We start from the raw sequence: 24,989 nt of genomic DNA on the forward strand, positions 1-24,989 counted from the left end.
GCTTTTATTTTTTTGACCTCTTATGGTGTATTCATATCCTCTTATGTTTGCATGCTCAGAGACACAGACACATCCTTAACATGGAAGGAACTGGAAAGAAAGAGACCACAGTACCTCTGTGTTGTGCTGTAATTCACTGCAATAGGAATAATAATGTACTTGCTGTAACCAGAATTAAGAATCTCCATGAAAAAAAAAAATTCTGAAGGAGTACTCGTTACCCTTGCCACAAGTAACACAGTGAAGTAGTTTAGCAGAGTCTTTCCTGGCATAAGACAAAAGAAAAAATCCAAACCAAAAACCTACTTTTAAAGGTAATTGACAATTAAGGTAACGACTATGTAAGATGAAGTTGCAGAATGTTTTGAATGTAATTTTTAAAAAAAGCAAAGCTTCTAAAACCCATACTCAGTTTTGTTTTACTTTTTATTATTTAAATACACCATACTAGAGCAAATGTCTCTGAAAATATCACAAATAAAAGATTTTTCTTCATTCAGCAAATTAGAAGTAGGTGAAAATTTCTACACAGTAGCTGCTATGAGCCTGACTTTTTTTTTTTTTTTTTTTTTTTTTGCCATGGGAAGTAGCAACATTAGGACAAAAACACTTACATGCATACATACATTGTATTTTACAGAGATACAATAAAAGTGTTTGTGATAGAATATCACAAAAGCCACATCTTTTTATCTCATGTTCAGTTTGATTGAAACACATTTCCTTACAACACTTAAATATACAAAGAGCAAATAGAATGTTGTTAAGGTAAAACACAGGGTACAAACTGGCCAGTGCCCTGCTAATTGTTAATGAGGGTAGAAAGCAGATTTCAATGCTTTTAATTAGCTTCATTAGTCATCTTCCCCACCCGCCCCCCCCCAAGATGTCCTCCGGTGGATCTTTTTTCATTTTCTCTACAGTCTCCCATTAGCCCAGGTTCATGGAGTCCTTAATGTTCATATTCAGTCATTTTAATACACCAATAAATGTGGGAAGGGCAATCAAGAATAAAGAAGGTGCAATGGTATGGAGCTGGCATTGATGCTAGCTACAAAGGTGACTTGTCTACTTGGAGACATGGGATCCATCTGTGATGAACAAAATTTGAGATGAAGGCACGCATTCTGCATTACTCTGACCTTTTAGCAGACCTGTAAGAAATAAAAATGGGTATCTTAGCTAAATTTGAGATAGGACACTACAACATGACCGCTTTTGTTTTTCCCTATTCACTAATCTCTTTTTTATTAGACTACTTTCCAACCATGACTTGATTAAGGCTTTCTACACTGTCCATTCGTACTGCTAACGTTTCAACTCTAAATAGCAAAAAGCAAACATTTTTCAGTTTCACTACTAAAGAAAGAAGACATGAGAAAAAAGAGCCTACAACAAGAAATAAAGTGTACTCTCTGGTAACAAATCATACAGTGAATAAGGTGGTTTTTCTGGGCCCCGTTTGAAAGGGAAGAACCATTATGCCATGCCTTTGAATAAGCGAGTAATATGATCTTGTAATTGGAAGAAATAGTGTGTAAAGCAAATATGAAGTACTGCCAATATCCTCCCAAGGCAACTTTGGTTAATATGCTGCATTGCACAAGAGCTAAATATAGATATTTCAGGATTCCCCCCTCCCATTTAAATTCCTCATCTGGTACGTTAGTTAATGTTACATAAACATTTTAATATACGAAGTCAAACATGTGCTTTCATACTGGTGTTAATGAATTGTGATAATTAAAAGTGTCTAACTCAATAAAAATCTAAACTTTCATGGATAAAATAGGAATGATCATCCATAGTCTTCAAATACAATCTGTTTGCAATTACTAAAATGAAATAATATATATTAGATTTTTATGGCTTTTAAATGACATTTTGCGCTTCCCAGGAAGTTCTTTTTCCACCCTTTCTCTAAGTTACTAAAAGCCTGAGGTCTATTAGTAACTGCAACCCCCCACTTTCAAGCTAATTAAAGTAGTAGAGGCTTGGAGGTTTAATTCCCCAGAGCCGAAGCTCAGTGTGAGAAAGGTAATTTGTCTGTCCAGAACAAAGATTAGGGAGCAGCCAGCAAGCATATTTAATAAATGAGCATCAAATATCTTCTACTATGGACACAGACAACACCAATTATGTAACTACAAGGGAATTGCTGAGTGATATGTAAACTAGAAGATTTTTAAGATCTTCTCTAGGAGATGTAATGTAACTCATACTTTGTTTAAAATAATAGAAGCTGAAGACAAGCATTTGGTACGAACATTGCCAACCCGTGGAAAATTTACACTTTTAGTAGGTGGTTATACTGTTGCACACAAGAAATACTACAGGAATACTACCAGTACAAAAAAAAAGCAGAGAGAATTCTTGACAATACAGCCCCATCAAATGAAATGGCACACAGGACATCACAAACTAAGTTTGCACTCTGCAGGCAAGCAGTACTGAGTTCCGAGAGAAAAAAAGGGGTTTTTTAAACTACAGGGCAAGTGATGGGAAGTTATAAGTTACGTGTGTGAATTGCCTCGGGGAGGCAAAAGGCAGGAGTGGAAAACATCATTTGCCTCCTTAAAAAAAACCCCAAGTTTTTAAACCACGTTAGGCCATGCAGTCCTTCCTGCCTGCACCTGTATACTGCAGTGAGACAACAGTAAGTTCATAACTGTCACCTTCATATGCAGAACAAAAACGTCTTTTAATGCTGGGAGTGCCCCAATCTCTTTGGTTAAATTAAAAAAAAAAACAAACAACTGTGGATATTCTGCTATCTCTGTGATCTCTAGTGATGGAATAACATGGAAAATGATTGATCTGTAATGTTTAATAAAAAGTATCTTTTACAGCCAATTCTGTTACAGTGGAAGAATATTTTTAATCAGTAGCCCTAAAATATGCAGCTTTCTGGAAAAATCTCTGATGTTAAAATCTTTAGACTGTTAAAAAAGCAAAATATAAAACATAACTCTCTCTTAGCAACTGCCCCTGTAGTTTCCAAAGTTCGCAAAACCTGACAAATACATTAACTATCAACTTATCTCTCTAACTGTGTTTGTTTCCTGCAGTTTCGGTGCTCTGCAATTCCCTTTGAAAACCAGTAGAAGTTAGAACAATTTCTAGAGAGATTATAAAGAAAAAAAACCCCTCCAACTATGTATCCTCTCAACCTCCTCCCCAGCAGCTGCTCATCTGCCTCGGCTCTGGCCACAGCAATGCCACGACCAGTCAGTGCCAGGAGCTAACAAAAACCTGCTCCCACCATTCTCCTTGCATTCAGCTCCCACCAGGTACCAACAGTCACGAGCTCCGCAAGCCCAGCCCCGTTTCACTTCTTTTCCATGTTCTATGTTCCTCATCATGTCTGCTGCTTTTATTGCAACTAAATCATTTTTATGTTTTGCTAAGGCAGAAGAAGAAACTGATAAAACTAAATGACAATTTAGACACCTATTTGAAGTTACATTAAACTTTACATTCGTAGAAGACAAGTGGATAAACCACTCTCAGAATGGTAAACCTTTTACTGCAGTGTATAAAGATGAATGGTTTTACCTATATTTTGAAATGGGATACCTATAAATATTCATTTAACAGAATCACTGCTAGCTAGTCTATATTACAGATTTGTTTCATTAAAATTCACAACAGTATAAATCTATGAATCTTTAACTGTATTTGTACTTCCTTGAGAAGAGGCTGCACATTCGCTTCCAATCTTAATTATCTTTGTTCTGCCTAACTATGTAGCATTTTTGTACTCAATTCTCTCATCACCTCGATTGACAAATTAAGTAAATAAAAAAGGTCCATGCTTTATTTTGATGTAATTACATTCACAGTATAAGACTTGAAAGAATACTTAAAATTAATCAGTAAATTTATGCACAGAAAAAAAAAAAAGCAAACACAGATATTGAAATGTAGCAACACAACAAAAAAAACCCCCATGTAAATTAAAGAACAGTTTCAGGTTTCTCGGACATATTTCTCCACTGACTAAAAGCACTACAAAATACAAATATTCTGTACACTACAGAATAGATCAGCCCAGCATTTGTCCCAGATTTTTTTTAATCTTCCGAATTCCTACTTGCAGATAAATGTTATTTTTTGTGATTCTTACAGACATTAATGAAGTTCCTATTGTAAATCTATAAAGAATTACCAACTGAAGTGTGCACTTTTTGTTTCATTGCAATAACTCAGTGCTGTGTGATTGCCTGGGTTAATGATGAAAAAGTCAAATATACTATCAGAGCTGATGGAAAAATCTATCACCAATCTGAAATTAAAATTCATCTGTGGTCAATAAGATTTAATATCCATGCAAGTGGCGCTGTAAAGAGTAAATGAATCAATGTCATCAATACATAATCAGTATGAAATATGATGTGAATAAAATTATGTGCAAGAGTCATACATCCACTCTTTTCTGGACCAGGGTGGAATGAACAGTCTCTTAACTCAAGGTTGACAGTAATTGTTACAAATTAGGCACAGCAGTTATCAAAATGCACTCACTTGCATAGCTTTAGGACTGATTAAGAAGATTAAAATACATCTAAAACTATCTAGTTTCAGAGTTACAAGACAACTGTTGATCAGATTTTTTTTTCTTCTACACTCTCTGATCTGTACAGTCATTATTTAACTCATTTAGCTAGAAACCAAAACTATCAACCACAGAGATACACAATCTCCAGTTGAGCTATTAGTGTTATGGAACAGTAAGAAAACAGCACTTCGGTTTTAAATTCTGAGTTATGACACACAAAACAGGCAAGAAAATACTTCTGAAAGAGCACCCCAGCATGCTTCCTCAACTAAAATCTTAATATTAAAATGAAATACATTAGTTTAGTCCAGGAACCTTCTCTTCACAAGACATTTAATTTCCATATTAAAGGATCTAATTTTCCTCCCTCAGAAAACGGCTTTCTTGTAGCCCTTAATTTCAAGATTATAAAATAAAATACTTCTCTTTCTTAGAAGTTTGTATTAATGTATGCTCTCCATTTTGCTTTGTACATAAGGAGTTCAACACCTGTACAGCTGCACGTGCCCAAACCAAAATAAACTGACTCACCCAATATGTCATATTTAAAAGGTTACTACTTTCTCCCCACACCCTGTGCCTAAATGACTTAAGGTAAGTTCAGCTACTTAAAGGTCTCTTTGCAGGGGTAGGGAATGTCCACTATTAGAATGAAAAGAAATTGATCTTCATTTAGCTCTAAGAAAGCTTATTAGTAATTGTGGAGTATTCACCTTCTGGTCTGGCAGTAGTGGATTACTCTGAAGTGAATTCAAATGGCCATTGATGAGAGCTGTAGGTCTATCATGTTCACAAAATAAACTGCCATTGATGTAGTGAAACCGATCTCCGGGGACCAGGCGATTCCGGCAGGTAGAGCATGTAAAACACTAGCAAAGGGAAGAGACAGCAAGTGAAACTACAGCACAAATTAAGTATGCTGCAGGTTTGAAAATTACACTTCAGAGACTGCAAGTGCAGTTGAGATATGGAGCTACTTGGGTTCTAGTATCTTCAAATATGGCATTAGTCTTACCTGTTGGGACTACGCAGGACATAACTCAAGCAGAGTTTTACCGATTACGAGGGAACAAAGCTACGCACTAAGGAAAGCTTTATAACAGAAACTCCTCCTTCTGGTTATTATTTTGCACTTCATTCATAAGCAGATGCAGGTTTTACACTAAAGTGGCATCACAGTACTACTCAGCTGCTAAAAATGAAAGTACGCAGAAAAACACCCTCACCTTAAGATGATAGACATTGCCCTGTGCCCTCATGACCAGCTCACTAGCAGGAATGGACTGTCCACAGGCACTGCAAGCACCACTATTTCCAAATAACCTGAAACAGAGGTGATGATCGTGAATAATTTAATACACAGAAGGCTCTAGGCATTTTTGCACATCACTGCCATGGTTTATTACACAACTATTTCAGACTTCTGACCCCCGTCTTCCAACTTGCTTATGTTTCATAATATGAAAAAGTATATTTTTGTGTAACAACTGGTAGCTTCACCTTACCTTGGATGTGGTTACACGGGATTTAATCAGAAATATTGACTTACACCTCTAGAAACACAAACAATTCTGTACTACACACATTTTATCAGATTACTGGGTTCATCATAAAAAAAAAAAAGATACAATTCATGACTGGAGTTTAAATGCATTGTGTCCTTGAAATTATATGAAGAACTCTTTTGTACTTTAATCATATCTTGAGATATGAGTCATCAAAAGGGTTAAGAGGATTTGATTGTATATCTAAGAAGACATCATGCTCAGTGTATTGAAACTCCAGTAAACCTCCATCAGTGCAGAGTTTCCATTAGAAACTCTCTGCTATCCAGGTTGATATATAATGTGTATGGGTTAACCTTTTCAATCATGGTGTCAACACTTTAGATTTGCCTCTGCTCATCTCTTTCATCCTAACCTTCTCTCTCTCTTGATAATGAAATGCTTGCTCCAACTTCCCTCTATCTGCTCCTGAGTCCACAATTTAGATTACTTCATCTCTGCTAGCAACAAACTGAATGAAATTTCGATTTGAGCAGAAAGTAATTTACCGGGATCTGGACCCATTTGTCATCATATCTCTCTGGGTGTTTGCTGTATCACTGCAGTTTTCCTATGCAATCAAATGAGACCACAACATCTGCCATTGGGGGGGGGCACACGCAGTGGGGGGAGGGGGGAATAGGCAGAAGAGTGGTGAAGAAAAATATATACATAATTCTTCAAATCCATTTAAAGGCACAACGCATCGATTCAAAATATAATACGGTAATGATTATTGAGTTCTACTTTTACAGGCTGCCTTAGCTAGAATTAGAAAAACCTTTATTTGCTTTTGCGCGGGTCTCTAATAGACACAAATATTTATAAAGACTACCACAATTCATTTTGCAGTAAAAAAGGAAACTGAACTAGCTGGCAGGGTCACAGACCCACTTTTCTGCACGATGTAAAACATAGTGATAGGATTTACAAATTAGCGTATTGGTGTCATAATAAATATTAATATTTGCATCCCCTTCCTGTCCAAATAAAGTAATAAAATTCTGTTTGTGTCAACCTAGGACACGCATTACAACAGAATACCCGTAATCTGAATGATTGCAGTGTGCCTCTGTATAAAAATAATTGCTTTGAATTTTCAGAATCTGAGCTTGCAGAGGAGGCTTGTCATGTTCAAACTACTAATTTGCTGTCGCCACTTTATTGAAAATAGCCTGTAAGTTGTTATTAAATGTATCGACTGAACGACAGAGAGAGTAGTAAAACTGCCCCTTAAGATGGCTTTTAATAGGAAGCTGAGAAACAAATTTTGCAGCAGCATCGATTTGAAGAGTTCAATCAAAACTCCATTTCAAAACTAATTAGTCTGAGATCCACGACACATTGACACGTTCTTGCAGAATCACAGCGGTTACAAAGGGAAAGCTGAACTAATACATTGTCAGGACCTCCCGCCAAAGGGACTAAACTGTCTGGAAACTAAAGGTCCATTACTGGGGCACCTTCCAAACCAGGACCAGTTCCGAATAGTTACGTGATATGCCGACGTTACTTCTAAAGCATCGCAATATGCGCTTTTCTTCCTTCATTGTCACTAGTAATGAAGTTGGCACGAAAGACAAGCACACGGGAAGGGCTGTGAGAGGAGGCAGAAAGGCACTGCTACGTTTCTAGAGCAAAGATCCAACAACCCAGAGTAAGAGGGTGGCACAAGGGCATTGCTGGGTACAAGGGCAAAGATGGACAGATGATGTCAGTTGTTCAGGAGAATCTGAATGTGGTGAGCTGTCTCTCACAACCCCCTTCTTCGCCCTGTACAATTGCACCAACCAACTGAAAACACAGCTTTCAAAATGCTGATCTCATTGCACTACATGTCTTCCATTAAGCATTCATTGCTTATGCTATTCTCTCTGAACTAGAGTGGTCCCGCACCTCGAATGTCTGTGAATTCTAATAAACAGAGTCAAACTAATCCCGAGGCTTTCCACACACCTTAAGTTTTCCCCAGGCACATTCCCAGAACAACTCTACTTTGGGAAGCCACTTTAGCTGCATCTTCTGCTAAAATTCCAAAAAATTACTTACAAACTCAGAACACCTTTCCGCCGCTTATTATTATTAACCAAGAAAATTAAACTTACTTTTCCTTTTCTACTGTTATGAATGGTTTTGCTCTGTAATGCCATTAACAGGAAAAGGTTTTATCTTTTAAAAAAATGTTATTTCTCCTTACCAGCAAAGGAAGTCTTCCACATTAACTATTCTTTACTGAAAAAGTTGTTTTGCATGGTTTCTGGGAAGCTGGAGAGCTAATTATCTAACCAGGGGGACTGTCCAGGACAGTATTTGATTTAAAAGGCTTGAGGCTTTAGGTGCTCAATTAAGTAGCTATCGGTCTCAGACTGGACTTTAATGGGCTCTTTTCTCTTTAACTGCAGCAATGGGTAGAGATACCCCAGGTCAGGCTAATTAAAGCCAGGGGACTCTTTAATTGTGATGACAGAATTGGTTTCAGTTTCCTCTTTGGGTCCTCAGTCCAAGAAGGTCATTAATATTTCAACATTTGGGCAATGCAATCAATCACAAACATCAAGAGGTTCCCTGTACGGACAAGGCAGCTCTTCTACACTTAGCAGCATTTTACTGAGCCACCTTAAATTAACTACCGTGTGGTTCCAACACAGCATTCCCTGCACCCCCAAATGCTTCTAGTTTTTTTGTTAATGGGGTTTTTTTGGACAGGTTTTTTTTCAGAACTTTCTGTAGGAGAGTGGGAATGAAAGCAGCAAGAAATCTTCTCAACCCAGTTTCCCATCTTGCTGCTCAAAATTCAGCGTCAGCAGAAACACGTCTCTAGCAACTTGTACTAACAAAGTAAGGTTCCACTGCTTTCCAAAATCGTGGAGACAGATTTAAGCACTCTGATTCTTGCATGACATGGTGCACATTTGTGTCCACATACATATATCCAAGCCCCAGCAAAGAGAAATGCACATCCAGACCTAGTGATCCAGAAGGAATCGGTGTTTTTGTACATTCCTCACATTTAATCTAAATTCTGCACCAGCTATATTAAATGTAACAAAGAAAGGCAACACAGAAATTACGCCTCAAGCCAAGTCCATTAAAGGTACTTCAGAATAACTAGAGACCAAGCACCTTAAAAGCACCAGAAGCTATTGATACTTAAAAGGGGGGCTGTGCATAATGGCAAGTGCTGCATTAGAGAAGAGGAAGAAAAAAAAAAGGGAAAAAAAAAAAAAAACCAGCCAAATTACGCTTGGTTAATTCAGAGTAACAGATCTGCCCCCAAGTGAATTGGAGGCCTTGAATTAATTCTGTTATGACAAATCAAGATAAACGTTCCCCCTAAATTGCATGCGATTTAATTAATTTTTGAGATCCTGTTTTTTTTTTTTTTTTCCTAGCTAATAGTTCACATGCTCCTGTGCTGTCATTGTGCTTGAGTGGGCAGACTTCAAAGTGATATTAAATAACCAACTATTAGATTTACCTAGCACGTCCTATTGGAAAAGTGCCATTTAATTACCTAGCCTGTTCAATTAAAGGGACAGCATTCCCTGAATATAGCAGCTTGCCGCTGATTACCAGGGAAATGAACTGGCTGCCCGGCGGCCCCCTCCCCGGCGCGGCCTCACTGCGGCGGGGCCGGGTCCGGCCGCCCCCCGCCCCGGGGCTGCGCTCCCGCCGCGCTGCGCCGAGCGGCCGCCCGGGGAGGGGCGCCGGGCGCTGCCCCTTTAAGAGGCGCCCGGGCAGTCTCCCCCTTCCCCACCACTCCCTGCTCTCTCTTAGAGGCCAATTTTGTTAATTAAATGTTTTGTTTGCGACGCGGCTCTCATTCATTTCGGACACGTCATTCCGAGCAGATCTAAGCCAGCGACCAGATCTCATTAGATAAAACCTATCAGAACTAAGAGAAAATGGAGGAGACACTAATTAAAGCTTTTAATTGTGCGGATTCGCTGCCACGCTGCTGCTTTATCTGGCATCTCAAGGTTGGGAGGGCTGCGCTCCGCTCCCCTCCCTGAGCGCGCTGCTCGCCGTGGGGAGGGAACGGGCCGGGGTTTCCACCTCCCTCTTTTCCCAGGAACCTTGGCCTTCAATGAAAGCTGCAGCTGTAGCTCTACGGCCAATTCTTTTTCGGGTTTTGGACGGGAGAGGGAGGGAAAGGGGAGTGTTGCGTTGTTTAAGCAACAACAAAAAACCCCCACATATACAGCCTCAGACAGCTAAAAAGCTCATTAACAAATGGCCCTGCGGTCTTGGCCTGAAGGAGTCAAGTCCCTTTCACCTGGCGCCTGCCGGGCCGATCAATCCTCTTTCCCATTTTGTCAGGCGCGTCCAGCGTGCCCCGCGTCTCCGGCTGAGGACTGGGCCCGTGCCTCTTGCCGGGGGAAGAGAACGCGCCACCACGAAAGCCCGCCGGAAAACTAAGAGGGGGGAAGGATGGCAGAGGGGAACCAGAGAGACACGCTGTCAGAGTGGCACTGCCTCCACAACCAAATGTGACCATTTCAAGCACGAGAAGGGCAAGGGCTTCGCCCATGCCAGCATGGCCCAAGAGGAAGCCTGCACAGGCCATTTCCAGCGGGAAAGCTCCAAGTTAACTCAGCCCTGGCAGCACCAGGCCATCCTACCCCACCTTGAGTGTACAGTGTCCAGTTCAAGTTTCAGCAAGCATCTGTCAGAGTTATTTTTGCAAGTCAAATTACACAGATCTGAAGAGAAGTCAGGCGATAGGACAAGGAGATCAATTCAAACCCCTCATCTGATAAAGCATCCTATTCATAACTGCCTACATTAAAATAAACGAGTATTAATTTTTGGCAACACAAAACCAGAGGACTGCGATAAGCTTGCCTGAACTTGCCTCTGGGACACAGTGGACGCATCTTCTCTTTTTAATTAGTAGCAATCAGACATGAGAGTTTGTTTGATGGTGTTGGTCGAGAGATGAATCTGTACTATTCAGTGCATCTTAACAGTAGAGTCAATTTTTCCACTTCAAACGAGACTCTTTTCCTTACACCGTTCTGCTCTATTTAATTACTATTCTGCCAGGCTTAGGCTTGCTGCTGAGGATGATGACCAAAAAGCACCATTAACCCCCCCCCACAATGTGCTGGTTTTTTAGCACTTCTCTCTAAAAATACCCCCAAAACTAGCAAAGCTAAGAGTTCAATTCCTCAGACATACCACAGGACCTGTTTCACGTACTTAACTCTGCAAAGCCAAGGCCACGTACCAGGTCAGAGACCGTACTATCAGAGTAACCAAATCTTAACTCCATCCTCTTAAGTAAGGAGGTCTCAGCACAGCCCGTATCTTCTCAAACCCAAGTTTTACAATATAAGGAAACTTGTAATATTTGATGGCTGCTTTTGGTCAGTTTTTTTTTTTCTTCAGAAAGTTAAAAAAAAAAAAAAGTGGAACTTCTTGGCCATCAGAAAGAAGGGAAATCCTGAGTTAACTCTTGACATTTACTATTAATGAGGAGCCAGAAGCATTTAAACAGAGCACAATTTGTTTTAACTACGCATTTCTGTGATGCTGGGAAGGTATGGGGCTTTTTTGTTGTTTTTTTTAATTACTGAATGTTGAAACAGAACACCTCCTTGAAGCATTCATGTGCATCAGTCTATCAAACCATTTACTCAAATTAAATGTGTAATCCTTCAAAATGCCTCCTTTTAAATTAATGAGTTTAAGTAGCTTGAGTTCACCTGAAAAGATCGTACGGGCACCTGACCTCATGAATTCTTTCTATTAATTATATTGGAAACTTGTTGGAAGGGATCCTCTGCATAATCTTACTGTACCCCAACAGATGCAAGATTAGTGAGGCTTAGTTCCCCCCACCCAAATCTGTGAAATTTAAAGCGAACAGCTTCAAAAGAGGAAGAGATAAGAAATAAAGGGCAAGAGCATATACCTCCTCTGCTATCTCCCTGCATTGTCTATACTGGAAGTTAAGAGAAATATCGGTTCAAAGCTTCTCTGTAACAATGCTGAGACAAACATCATACCACTGGTTTTTTGCTATAAGTAGAATCCATGGCCCTCCAACTGATGGTTAATCAGCTCTTTCACAAGGAGAACAGAGAATGAGTCATTCTGTTTCCACTCAAAGGAGTTTAAAGGTGCTTATGTAAATATCATAATTAATCAGATACTAAAGGCAGGCATTTCATTATTTAGCACCTCTGCCACAGTCTTATTTAAGCCCTACGATTTTAACATTTACTGTTCAGATATGCACACTTCTCCTTCAACACTACAACAAAGCAGATTAATTTAGCCTCTCTGATTGCTGTTTATTTTTAGTTAGGACTTGTTTTGTGCTGACAAACCACTTTAAAGTTACAGTCGTCGCTCAGCCCCCCCCCCCCCCCCCCCCACTTTCCTCCACTTGGCATTCGCAACTCGCCCTGGGCAAGGCGCTAACATCCGCACCAGCACGTCTCTCCCTCCTAATGAAGGAGCCATCCTGAGCCAGCCCACCCCTCTGCCCTGCGGACACCCACCGGGAGAAATAAGGGGGGGGGGGGAAGAGAGAAATGGAGAAAAAGGCAGCGAAAAAGGGGGAAAGCTGTCCTCACCAGCCGGGCCGTCGCCTCACCTGATGTAGTCGTTTCTGCAGAGAATCATCCCGCTCTTGGTGTAGCAGGAGGTGCCGATGTCCCCCAGCTGGGCCTGGCAGCAGGAGCACTTGAGGCAGCGGCTGTGCCAGTAGCTGTCCATGGCGTAGAGCAGGAAGCGGTCGGCGATCTTCCCCCCGCAGCCGGCGCACCTCTTCCAGGAGAGGGAGCCCGCCGTGACCGGGGGCGGCTGCGCGCTGCCGCCGGGGTTCACCATGGCCTGCGCGGAGAGAGCGGCGGGGGCGGGTCAGCGCCGGGCCGGGCGCTGCGGGGGCAGCGGCCGCGGGCAGGGGCGCGGCCGCGCAGCTGGCGGGGAGCCGCGGGCGCGGAGCGAGCGCTGCCCGCCGCCCCCCCGCTCCGGGCTTGTGCAGCTGCAGCTCGCAAGTCAGGAACAGTCCCGGGGTTTGTTTTGCTTATGAAAAAAAGTGTGTGAAGAGTGGAGGGGGAAAAAAAAAAAAAAAAAAAAGTTGTGAAACTGGTTTTTCAGTCTAGGAGAGGCTCCGAAGGCTCGGGGCGGCAACGAGGGGCTCCGGACCGGCCTTCGAGGCCTTGGGATTTTATTTTTTTTTTAGTTTTATTTTTGAGAACTAAAAACACCCAGAGAAAACACTCCAGATGGAGGACACTGGCCCGAATAACAGATCACTGAACTTTAGGACGCCTGTTAACTTCCTACACAAACACACTCAACTTTTGTCTCGCTAATCTGCCCTTGATCAGCAGTTTAAATGCTAAAGCTTTGTTACTAAAAAAAAAAAAAAAAAAAAAAAAAAAAAAAGTTTACCGACCCTAGGAAAGCAGCAGAGTAATGAAGTGCATCGCTCCGGCTGCGGTTACTCTGGCCGCCCCCGAAACTGCTACTGAGGGCATTTTTCACTTTCTAATAAATGCTTTATGCAAGCAGGACAACCGAGAGATAATATAGGAATCAATTCATAAAGCTTACTCTAAACCGATTAATTTGTTGCCTTCAATCCAGGGTCCAATAAACTCCCGGTGTTCCTCTAGTCACTTATACTATAAAAAGATCAAGTTATTTACTGCCAATTAAGCAGCATGTTTTGTCTTTGTCCTTTGTAAGCCGTATGTGCTCATGCCGAGGCATCTGGCTATCTGCTAAGGACCTTCAGACTGATACGTCCAGAGCAGCGAGGACGAACTTTTCCTGCCACTGGCCCAACTCGGCTGCAGGAGGAGAACTGAGGCCGATTTAAACACACATTTCCTCAGAAAGAGTACCTGGAGGTATGTCCAGTGACCGCACAATAAACCAGGAGAACTGCACCAATTAAGCTGTAACAAAAACCCCGAGACTTTGGAAAGAAAACCACTCTAAAAGCCATTAGCATTGCATTTATCCGAACGCATCGTGTACCTTTATGTAAATTGATTTCTGATGCATTTGTTCAAGGAATTGCCTTTTGTTACAGTTTCCAGCTACAGCCTAATGAATCTGCATTTCCTGCTCCGAGTCTTTAAACCGTTTTCCTATGCTTTAAATCACTTCGGATTTCTTAAAAGAAAGAAAAAGGCTCCATGCCACCACCTTAACCTGTCTTTGTCGAAGACAAATATGTATAAATATAAAACGGGAAACGTTACACTGAGAAAACCATCCAGTAACCCCATTAAGCTAAAGCTCTTAAGGACAAGCAATACCTTAATGCTGATTAAATCTAAAAAGATGAATCAAGAGGACTGACCAGAAAGTGACTCCCTTGATAACTAAGGACGGGCCCTCATCAAGTTTCATTTAGAGTTGGGGGGGGGAAGCTTTTAACTTAAATAGGCTTACTCTAGTAATTACAGAGCCAAGCAATTTAGGTCCTGGGATAGGAGTCAGTGAAATAGAAAGCAGAGCTAGAAGCTAGAGGCAAAATACCCCCTTTTAACAGCGTCTCTGGCGCTTTTTTTAATGGAGACCAAGGGAGGGACAAGCGGAGAGCTGGAAATTTGTAGTACAAAAATGGATGCTTAATTCATGTCTTGGTTTTAATTAGGTGATTCACCGAATTTCTCCTGGATTGAAACAAAAGACTGTGTGGGGGGCAGGACGGGAACCGGAGAGGAGAAAAATAGAGAGCTCACTTTGATCTTTTCTGCCACTGTTTCAGAACAGTGTTTACTACGGGGGAAGCGGGTGCCCCAGCCTCCCCCCACCCACCCCCCCGTCCCCTCCATTCACGGCCGAGGCAGGCAGAGCCCTTTCCCGGCGGCAGCTGGGAAGGGGGGTAAGGGAAGGCGCTCCAGCGGCGGCCGCCGCCAGGCTTTGTACGGGGGCCCGCGACAATGCCCGGGGCCCGCGGCGCCCCTCGGCCCGGCGGGCAGCGGGAGGGCACCGCGGACACGAACGCCGCGAAACACGGGGGAGCGACCGGCACTTCTTACCTGCTTCCCCTCTATATTGCAAAAGGCCGGGGAGCGCCGCTCGGGGTGCCTGAAGAGGTCTTCTTGCAAAGAAACAAGCACAGCGCTCGCCCTCTCGCCGGCTGGAGGGAGCCCCCCGCCCGGCAAGGGGCAGCCCAGGCTGGAAAAATATAGATATTGCTATGAGAGGCGTCTGCCCGGGTCCTTCCTCCAGCTCCCGCTTCCCGGGAGGGGAGCTGCAGAGCTCGGTCCCCGCCGCTGAGCCGCACACGCAGGGCGCCGCCGCCGCTCGCTGCTGCAATCGCCGGGCAAGTTTGGCAATGTGGCTTCACTTTGTGCCGCTTCCCCCCCGCTCCCCCACCTCCGCCCCCTCTCCGGGCTGCGGCGGCTCCCGAGCCTCCCGCGGCGCGGAGCCGGCCGGCCGCGGCCCGCCGGAGCGCCTCAGCGGAGCGGGCGGGAGCCGGCGAGTTTGAGCGGGGCCGGGCGCGGAGCTGCTGCCGGGATCCTGCGGCGGCGGCGCTGGCGGGGCGCGGGGGGCGGCCCTTGTGCCCGTCTAAGCGTGAGGCTGCAAGTGCGTGTGTGCCCGCACGGTGCGCGTGTGCCCGCTGCCCTCACACATGTGTTACTGACAGAGCAGAATCCCAACTACACTCCGGCTCGGCGCCCCCGTCAGCCCGCCGCAGCCAATCCGCCCCCGGCTTGTTCAGGCGGAATAATAAAACCTGCCAATCCCCGGGAAGACAAAGGAATGAGTGAGAGGGGAGGAAAAAAAAAAAAAAAAAAAAAAAAAAAAAAAAAAAAAAAAAGAGAGAGAGAGAGAGAGAGAGAGGAAGGGAGGGGGCGAGGAGGAGGAGGAGGGGAATGGAGAGGAAGGAGGGAGTCAGGTGGGTAGCGCTGGCCGCGCCGTCCGCCCGGGCGCTGAGGGGAGGCGCGCGGCGTGAGGGCACCGTCCGCCCCGCCCCGCCCGCCAGCTCCCGGCCACCAGTTGAGAAACTTGGCGGCGAGGGGTCGTCCCGGCTGTCCCCGAGGGCAGGCCCGCTCCGCCTGGGGGATGATGTCCCTCGGAGCCCTTCCCGGCCGCTGGGCGCTTCCCCCGCCGGGCCGGGGGAGGCGCGGCCGCAGCAGGCGCCGCTTGCCGCCTTCGTGGCGCCCCCCGCTGTCGGCGGTCGCGTCCGGCCCCGGTGCCCGCACCCCGTCCTGGGGTCCCGCGCCGGGGCGGGGAGAGGCGGCGGCGGGCCGTGCCCGGCTCGCCATCGGGCGGAGGGGCAGTGTCGAGCCGCCGACGGTCTGTCACACGTTCCCCGCGGGAGCTGCGCTGCGGGACTCGGGCGGGCACGGCCCGCGGTGGCCGCCCCAGTGGAGGTTTCGGTGGGTTAGCCAGCCGCAGTTGGCGGCACTGGTCGGCAGCAGGGCAGGCAGCTGCATTTCTGAGGGAGAAACCCGGTGAATGACGGCAAATCGGAAGAACTAATGTTTAGTGGGGACGCTTAAGACTGTGAGAAACCCACTACGTATCAACTGCACGCCCGTGAGGCCTAAGTGCAGCCCACGGGATAAGCACAGCCGCGAATGGCTGGAACACGCCCCCGGAATAACGAGGTGCTCCTAACTGCCGGTGCTGCCCCCGGCGCAGCTCCGCGCCCCGCGGTGCCCGGCACGGGGGACACGCGCGCCCCTGTCACCCCGCGGCCGCGGTCTGCCCGCGGCGGCGGAGCCGCCTCAGTGGAACATTCCCGGGATCTGTTAAAGGACAGAAAAACTTCCTAACAGGAGTTTCTCGATCCCAGACCGCTGACGTAAGCAGCAGCCAATGCAGCGCCGGCCGGACGGCAGCAGCGCTGAGGCCGCGCTCGACGTGCGCCGCTGCAGGGCGGGGCGGGGCAGGGCAGGGCGGGGCGGGGCGGGGCGGGGCGGCCCCGCCCGCGGGCACCTTCGCTGCCCTGTCAGGTACGTGGTGATGGCAGCGTGACCGAGCTGCGGGCTCCGTGCGCCCCCCCGACGTCCGAGACAACAGAGTACTTTAAACCTGCTCCTGCCGGCGGCTAACGCGGACGCGGTGCCCCGCACAGGTACAGGGAACTTTTCCCGGGAGCACTTCCTAAGGAGTCAGCGCCCCGGCGCAGGAATGCTGCCCGCCCGCGGACAGCCTGGCGGTGAGCCCGGCCCGGCCCGGCCGTCGCGGCCCAGGTGTGCTTTAACCACAACGCCACCTGTGGGTCTCCTGCAGCCCCGGCCTGGGCTGGGCACGGAGCCGTGTGCCCAGCAACCATTTAGAATTGAAAGGAAAATCGTCTGCCTGGGAGAAATGCGCTTGGGAAAACGCAGGATAGCGAAGACACATTTTGCTTCTAAATATATTAGAAATAAAATATCGACATTTGAATGGCACCACAGGTATAATTTCAACACGGGAGAAAATTCTAATTCTTTGTTTCTCCATAGACTGAGATGTGTTCAGAGTCTGCTTGAAGCGGTCTTGGGAGCTCATGGAAAGCTTCCACAGGGAAAGGGGAGAGGACCAGTGTTACAGTTAAAATACTTTTTAGCATAGGCCTATGAAATACATCATCTGGATGTAATCTCCATGTACATATTACATTTAAACATACTCAGCAGTTTTAGATTTGTTATGTAGGATCTGGTACAATTTAAAATATATAAAGCAACAAGGCATGCTACAGATAATCAACAATCACTGATATTTTAGCTTTCTGACAGTTAGGAGCACAAGAACAGAGCAAATGCCAAGCTAAAATAAAATCTACATTGTCTAATTATCTAAGCCTGTAATGGCTGGAAGCTACCAAATTCAGACTCTGGGAGAGCCATTAGGACCTCTCCTTATTGGAAAAGATACTCTACCAAGAAACTCTGCCATAGGCACTAAAATGTTTACTAGTCTTAAAAATGAGAGTGATACAAAAAACAGGAATTACCTTCTCAAGGAGCAGAGTTTTAAATGGCTTAATGATGTCTTCCAAATAGCATTACAATGTTCATATCTTTTTCTGAAATCTGATCATCACTAATTTTTGTGATTAATTTTAACAGAGGAAGCCTTAACTGAGAGCATTTTGCAGAGCAATATTTTTCTAATTTTTCTTTTGTGCAGCATCTGCTGTTGCTGTGCTGTCATCTTCGTTATGTTTTTCATTGTCTATGTGCCATAATGTAATTAGTTAGTTCAACATCATCTGTGCTATTAGATGAGATGTTTCTATGGTAAGTTAACATAGTTCTGTGTAATTGGTAGATTTCAGCAGTAGGCATGAATGTATCCATCAACTTTAGGTCGATTTGAGTCCACAAGATTTAAATTCACTTGGCATACGTTATCCTAGAAGACTGTTAATTTTGGCTGAATGGATAAAAAACACAATGCAGAAGAAAATCTGGCTGCTTATATTGCGGTACTGTTGGAGTCAGGGAAGGGAAAGCATAAAATTGCTGGCTTAGTAGTTGCAATCTGAATGTCTGGAAAATGTTACAGCCTGGGATCCAAATCATTCTTAAACCTAGATGTGCCCCTAAGATACCAGGTAGTCCAGAATTCATCAGTTATCTCTCTGTTCAGGAAAGGAGCCTTGGCTCTCTCCCTAAATACTGCATACCTATGGGACCTCTAGGTTCTCTCCCTGAATAGTGCATACCTAGGGGACTTTCTTTTCCTTTTCTCTTTAGAGAGAAATGTTGAGGCTGCTGCTTTGAGATCTTCCATGTAGCACTTTGCTAATGCGTCTTGCAAGCTGTACCTTTTGAACAAACAAACTTCTAAAACAAACCCTCTGAGTCCACTCTCTCCAGAAACAGTGATGAAAAATCAAGAGCCATTCCTTACTTTAAAGTAATGCATCCTCTTACTGACATAGGATCTTCTGGTTCAGGCCTCAATCAATTTAAAAATGTGACTGGATTAAGTATTTGAGTTGAATCTCCAGTGATATGGCAGTCACATCCTGGCAGAAGGTGGAAAGAATCGTGGATGGCTTCACTCTTAGCATTCTTTTCTAAGCAGTAGACAGTACTCTTTGCCCAAAAGAGTAAGATAAGTTACGTCTAGAAATATGTGTATGGATTTTGACTTGCTTATAAATATATGAGTAACTTTATTTACAGGAACCCAGAACCATGGGAGGCAATTAGTAAGCACAGTTTGCTTAGGTAAGGGCTTGCAAGACCCTTTTATCATCACTGTATCCATAACTTAGGACAGGAGCCAAATAATATAAATGTCAGTAATTACAAATACATATTTATATTAACAATAAAGTCCACTTCTGGAAGAGCTAAGGCGGTATTTGTAATGACGTCAAATGGCTGAAATTCTGTTCACCAATTTGTCCTGTGCACATTGCTGTCAGGAGAAATTGATACATTACCACAAGCCATCCGTAGCAGCAAGTCCTGCAAGTGGGTTCTGTGACTACAGGCAAAGCTACCAGACTTTGAAATGATAGATAATTTTTGTTTAAAATTAAAACTCTCGAAAGGCTTCTAGAATATGTGTATGTAATAACAAGTTCATTACATTAAAAAAAATTGGAAATTCTACGTGAATTTTGCAAGAGGGCTTTACATTCCACAATCATAGTCATTTTTTAAGCAAATCAGTTAATATTAACTTGCTACTCTTAAACATATACTGATAATTGATTTTTGTGATTACATAAATGTAGTGATATTTTGTCCCAAATACTAATATTTTTATGCTTCATATGTCTCTAACAGGAAAAAAATCTCTTGACAAATACCTAATATAAACTCATATAGAACTTATCCTTTGGGGTTAAAAAGTGTTTTCTTCACAGATACTTTTATAGAACTGGCATTAACGTGTTGCCTCTATTCACTAGTCACCTTAACAAGTGGGAGGGTGGGACGGCACAATTTGGTGCTGTTTGGAAGGCCCAAAGTACACATAAAAGTAGCCACTGAGCTACTTTAAATTTACAGCACAAAAAAAGATCAACTGGAAAGGAATTACAAAAATAAAAATCTGACTCAATCAGCTGACCAAAATGCTCTTACCTAATGCAGAGGTACATGTTTATAACACTATCATTTATGTAATGTCTTGCAATGAAAAATGAAAACTTACCTCTAGCCCGTATCATCTAATTAATTAGCCAAGTAACTTTAAATATGCAGAAAAAATTGGTATATTATTACTGAGTGAATAAATAGCATGTTTAATATGGTGTTGTCCACACAAAATACCTTTATAATTGCATTGAAATTATTTTCAAAGATGTGTGTCCAGTAGAAAATCCTGTGTACTTAGAATATGTCTGAATGTATCCAGGAAATGAATTATTTACATGTAGCTCATTGCAATGGAGGAGTATGTCTGATATCTTTATGAAGTTCCCACGGTCTCTGAACAATGCTGTAATGTACAGAAAGGTCCATGACCAATGTTTCCCACCTATTTTGCACCTATCCACAGAGAAGATCTCTGTGGTGCCTGGCTTGAGCTGTAGTAAACCAATGGAGGAACATTTGCTCAAGCTGTTTTCTCTGTAGTAGCCTTCTCTGGGTTGTAGTTCTCAGCCTAGAAGAACTTCATCAGGTGGTGTTGTGTGATGCATCATTGATGGGAAGACACAGTTTTAGCTAATCCATCTAGATGTTTATGGTGACTGTTTCTGGAAATTTGACACGGGGCATTGTTTCAAAAAGCTGAGAGAAAGCGAGGTACAGGCTGAGCACTGAAACACACACCTCACAGAAAGCCCCTGTTGAAGTTGTCTTTTTAATTTAAGGGCTACCAGCAATGGCATGAGCAAATGGAGGTTACGAAAATGAAGAGGAAGAGCAGCCTGGTGACTTGTGTCAGGCAGAAATGCCTCTATCGTATTTGATTTGAAATTTACATAGATGCCAGCAGTTATGACACAACAGTCATTTTAAGTTCACTTAACTGGACATGAAACAATAATGACAAACAATCAGAATGACAGTTCTTCTATTCTGCTGTGAGGTTCTTCATATCTCAATTCTGCAACATTTCTTCTCTTCACTCCGCCAGACAAATGTGTTTCTGTTATTATGATTTCTCTGGCTCGGTGCAGCATTGCTAAAAGCAAGAGGGAGAGTTTCTAAGCTTTCTATTTAGTTTTTCAGCCATACCATTTATCAAAGAAGGAGTTTCTCAGTAACAGTTTTTAACATTAACTCTTTAATAGTTAACCTTCCTGATGTAATCCATTATTTAAAAACATTGTATTGCGTAAGAATATTACATTATTTTTCATATAAAAATATAGCTCTCTACTCTTAGGTTGTTTTTCATAACTGGAGGGACTACTATACTCCATGACCATAACTCTTTTTACCATTCTACTGTGATTCAGTAGCTTTTGCTGTCTTATAAACAATCTTACAATTAAGAGCTAATGTTAATGGAATAGATTGTTGTCATAGGATAATGGTTTCCTGCTGCTAGATAAATGCTGTGGCAATGCTAGGACATTTATTGAAAGTAATAGTGAAGACAAAGCTAAGAGATTTATTTTTAAAGCAGGTGCCACAGATCCAGTGACACCATTCTGTTAAAATTGTTTTATTTCTATTTCACTAAGAGACTGATGAAGATGGAAGCATTTTGCCTGATGTATGCAAGTGCAGCAAAGTGGCAGTGGCTCATTTCACTGTAACTGAATAAGCTGCATTGCACTTGGCTCGGGAAGAGATTTATTGTGTGGTTCATCCAATCAGAAAACAGTTTATCCATTAACTACGGCTTTAAAATATGTTGTATTTCCGTGAACAAGATGGGGCTTGATGCTTTCTCTCACAGAAACAGTTATACAGGGTTCACAGAAAAGGAGAGAAGCGGGGCCCTTCGGTGCTTGTCCCACCAGTCCTTCCAGAAGGCCCCCCTTTCCTCTGTGCTGCAGGGATGGCAGGCTGGAGAGAGTGAACCTGTCTATAGTGTGTTCCCCTCCTCCTAAATCAATGCTTCCTTGTCTCCCTTCTGCATTGGAGGGTGTTGTCTCAGTGTTAGCAAAACAGAAATGGCAGCATTGTTCTTACCAGCACTGCTGTGCAGAGGGTGGACAGGAAAGTTTTTGTGTAGTCTAGGGTTTCCTTTTCTTTGCATTTACAGGATCTCAAAGTTCTAGAAAATATGCCTTCTTCCTTTTCCATGACTTTCAAAATTGCTCACCCCTGAATCCTCTAACAGAGAACTGTGAAAAGCAGAGCTTGTAGAGCTTCATAGGGCCTCTATCTGCTCTTGTGGAATTGTAATAAAACACCTTGATTGCCCCAAATATACAGCTCCTACAAAACTGGAGTCAGTTGTCAGGAAGTACATGGGATCCATTCAATTCAATGAGCTTTCTCTGGACAGATATGCCCTAATTGCCTGACTTAGGCTTCAACAAACCTTTTGTCTTTGCTTTTGAACTGTGGAGCAGCTATTCCAAGTGGCAGTGCTGTAGCTATGACAGCTTGAGGATATTCCACAAATAATAAAAAACACGATCCCTTCCCACAAACTCTGATCATTCCGAAGCATCTTTAAAGTTGTGTTGTAAAACAGTATAATGACTTTATATAATCATAAAATCCCTGCTAGGGTTTCCTTAAGAAACAAACTAATTTTATGATTAAGGCCCACGGACCTTGACATCAAACCAGCAATTCACTGCTGCAAGGACTTACTCTCTGTAGCTGCTCAAAGCACAGTTCTGAATTAACTTCTAAGACCAGAGCTTGAAGGCAGTAAACAACTTTAACCTTTTCTTGACCCTAGACACATCTCACAAACAGGAGTTCAGTAAATATAAAAATTTCACTTTAACCCAATATGCAGATATTCTGAGAACTAATTCATTCTTCAATTTTTGAGTTTTAAGAAAATGTTTATACTTACAGGTGGGCCAGTGTTACAGTACTTGTTCCAAGGGCCATTAGGTACGGTTGCTCTTCTGCTGAGCCAAGCCCCTTATGAAGGGTGAGCCCCAGAAAGAACATCATAGAGCAAAACGGAGAGAGCTGCAATCGTGACAGAATTAACCCTTGCAGATGTGAGGTCTGTTAGGTCATCTGCAGAGCACACAGTGCAGAGCTCCAGCAAATACATATTTTTCCAATTAAACCTCCATAGCACCTGATTTTCAGCTTGTGCCTTCTGGTATCAATCTCCTATCTGAGGTGTAGGATTCACAGGAATGATCTAGGAGATGGAGAATTTTCACATCCTTAAATCACTGGAGTAATTTACTTAAGTACCTTTAAGGATGTGGCTGTAAGCATTGTAAAGTCTTACGATTTTATTAAAATATTTGGTGTACCTGTTTAAAGTCCCAACTCTGGAATCATGGTCAAAATACAAATCTGCTTTCAACTTTTAGTAGGAATTTTGAGTCCTCCTGGTTAAGCAAAACATTATTTCTTAAAGATCAACCAGAGACAAATGAAAATAATTTGTTCCCATTTAGTATTCTATTAAAAAAATATTCTCCATTTGATCTAATAAATAATGAGGAGTCATATGACTTCCGGATTTTTGGGATTGCCAGTACAGTAATCAAATGTCCTATCACCACATACTGAATCTGCCCCAGAAATCCTCCTCAATTCAAGGAATCGTTAAACCTATTTTGTTGATAGGTTTCTCGACATCACATGGGACTGCACACAATCAATCAGTATTTCATTTCCATACCCCATGCTGCTCCCCCAAGAGAGCCAGAATTCCCCATGTCAGTTATCCTATCATAAGGCAGATCCCCAGCCTCTTGCAGCTCTTTGAACTAAGGCAGCTATGTATATCCCACCTGGATCTGGCCCAGATGCTTTATTCCTATTGCATGAGATGATTAATTATGTGGTTTCTTTCTGTTTGTCTGATAGAAGCTGAGGTAAGAGAATGATGGTTGCTTAGTGCACTGTTATTAAAAAGCTGCTTTTGATAGCCCTGAACAGGCTTGAGTTGTGTGCTACAACTAATCATAAAGCTGCTTGCTTGGAAATGTAATGCTTGTTAATACTACACTGTACTTTTGTAAGTAAACGAAATTTTGATTGGCTAGAGTTTAACTATAATCAGTAATTAAGGGTCAGCCATCCAGTAAACTCATTAGTTTACACCAATTACATTTGGTATAGTAACTAATGATTTCAGGGATCAAGCCATTTATTTCTAAGCTTTCAAAGTATAATTATTGTGTAAATCAGATAGAGTGTAAATCTTTTCCATACGTTTTGGTTGGTAATTGAGAAATAAAATGGTTTCCAAATGTATTCTCTGTCCAGTTTTTGTTCTGCAGTAGATCTCTCTGGGGACTCTTTAAAGTATATGGAAAAGGTGATGTCAACAGAAGTGTACGCTGGGCAAACTGAAACAGGATTAATTAATAGAGATGAAAGAGAAAAGCCAGCCCCTTGCAAATCATGGTCCAGGCCTCAACTTGGACATCACACCTTAAAATGACAGTTTACAATCTTAAGCATGAGTCACACAGATTGACAAGTATTCAAAATAGAAGAGAATTAAAAGTCCTTTATGTTTAATGTATAAAGGCTTTTCCAATATGCAGTCTTTAAGATGGTGTAATCTCTGGAGCATTTTGCTTTGAAGTTTAATATGTAGCTCCTCACATCCATAGAACATTTTCAACACGTTAAACAAATTAGTCTCTGGTTACAGAAGTTTTTAGATATTTACAAGTTGCCGTTTAACTAAATTTAATATGTGCCAGCGAAGTTGCTCATGCACTTGTTCATTTAGAAAAATGCACTTTTGGAATGATTAATAAATAAACCAGCCTTTCCTATGCCTTCAACTTTGGTGTTTATTTGAAAGCAATCTACTTTAAAAAGACATTAATATCCCTAGAATTATTATTAGAATAATTGCTTTTACTCTTCTTGGAACACACATTTTTT

General features: G+C 42.9%; 1 protein-coding gene across 1 annotated transcript; it reads right to left on the reverse strand.

Annotated features, from left to right (window-relative positions):
* Positions 1 to 408: 408 nt before the first annotated feature.
* LMO4 (LIM domain only 4) lies at positions 409 to 15,826 on the reverse strand. Its single transcript, XM_066192522.1, has 5 exons — positions 15,114 to 15,826; positions 12,707 to 12,945; positions 5,785 to 5,881; positions 5,272 to 5,427; positions 409 to 1,154 (listed from the first exon to the last, which is right to left on the reverse strand). The coding sequence occupies exons 2-5, from the start codon at positions 12,940 to 12,942 to the stop codon at positions 1,146 to 1,148; spliced, it is 498 nt and encodes a 165-aa protein (XP_066048619.1). The 5' UTR covers positions 12,943 to 12,945; positions 15,114 to 15,826; the 3' UTR covers positions 409 to 1,145.
* Positions 15,827 to 24,989: the final 9,163 nt, after the last annotated feature.

The sequence above is a fragment of the Chamaea fasciata genome, unplaced genomic scaffold, assembly GCF_029207755.1.
Source record: "Chamaea fasciata isolate MVZ Bird 193981 ecotype frontalis unplaced genomic scaffold, bChaFas1.0.hap1 SCAF_10, whole genome shotgun sequence".
NCBI lineage: Eukaryota > Metazoa > Chordata > Aves > Passeriformes > Sylviidae > Chamaea > Chamaea fasciata.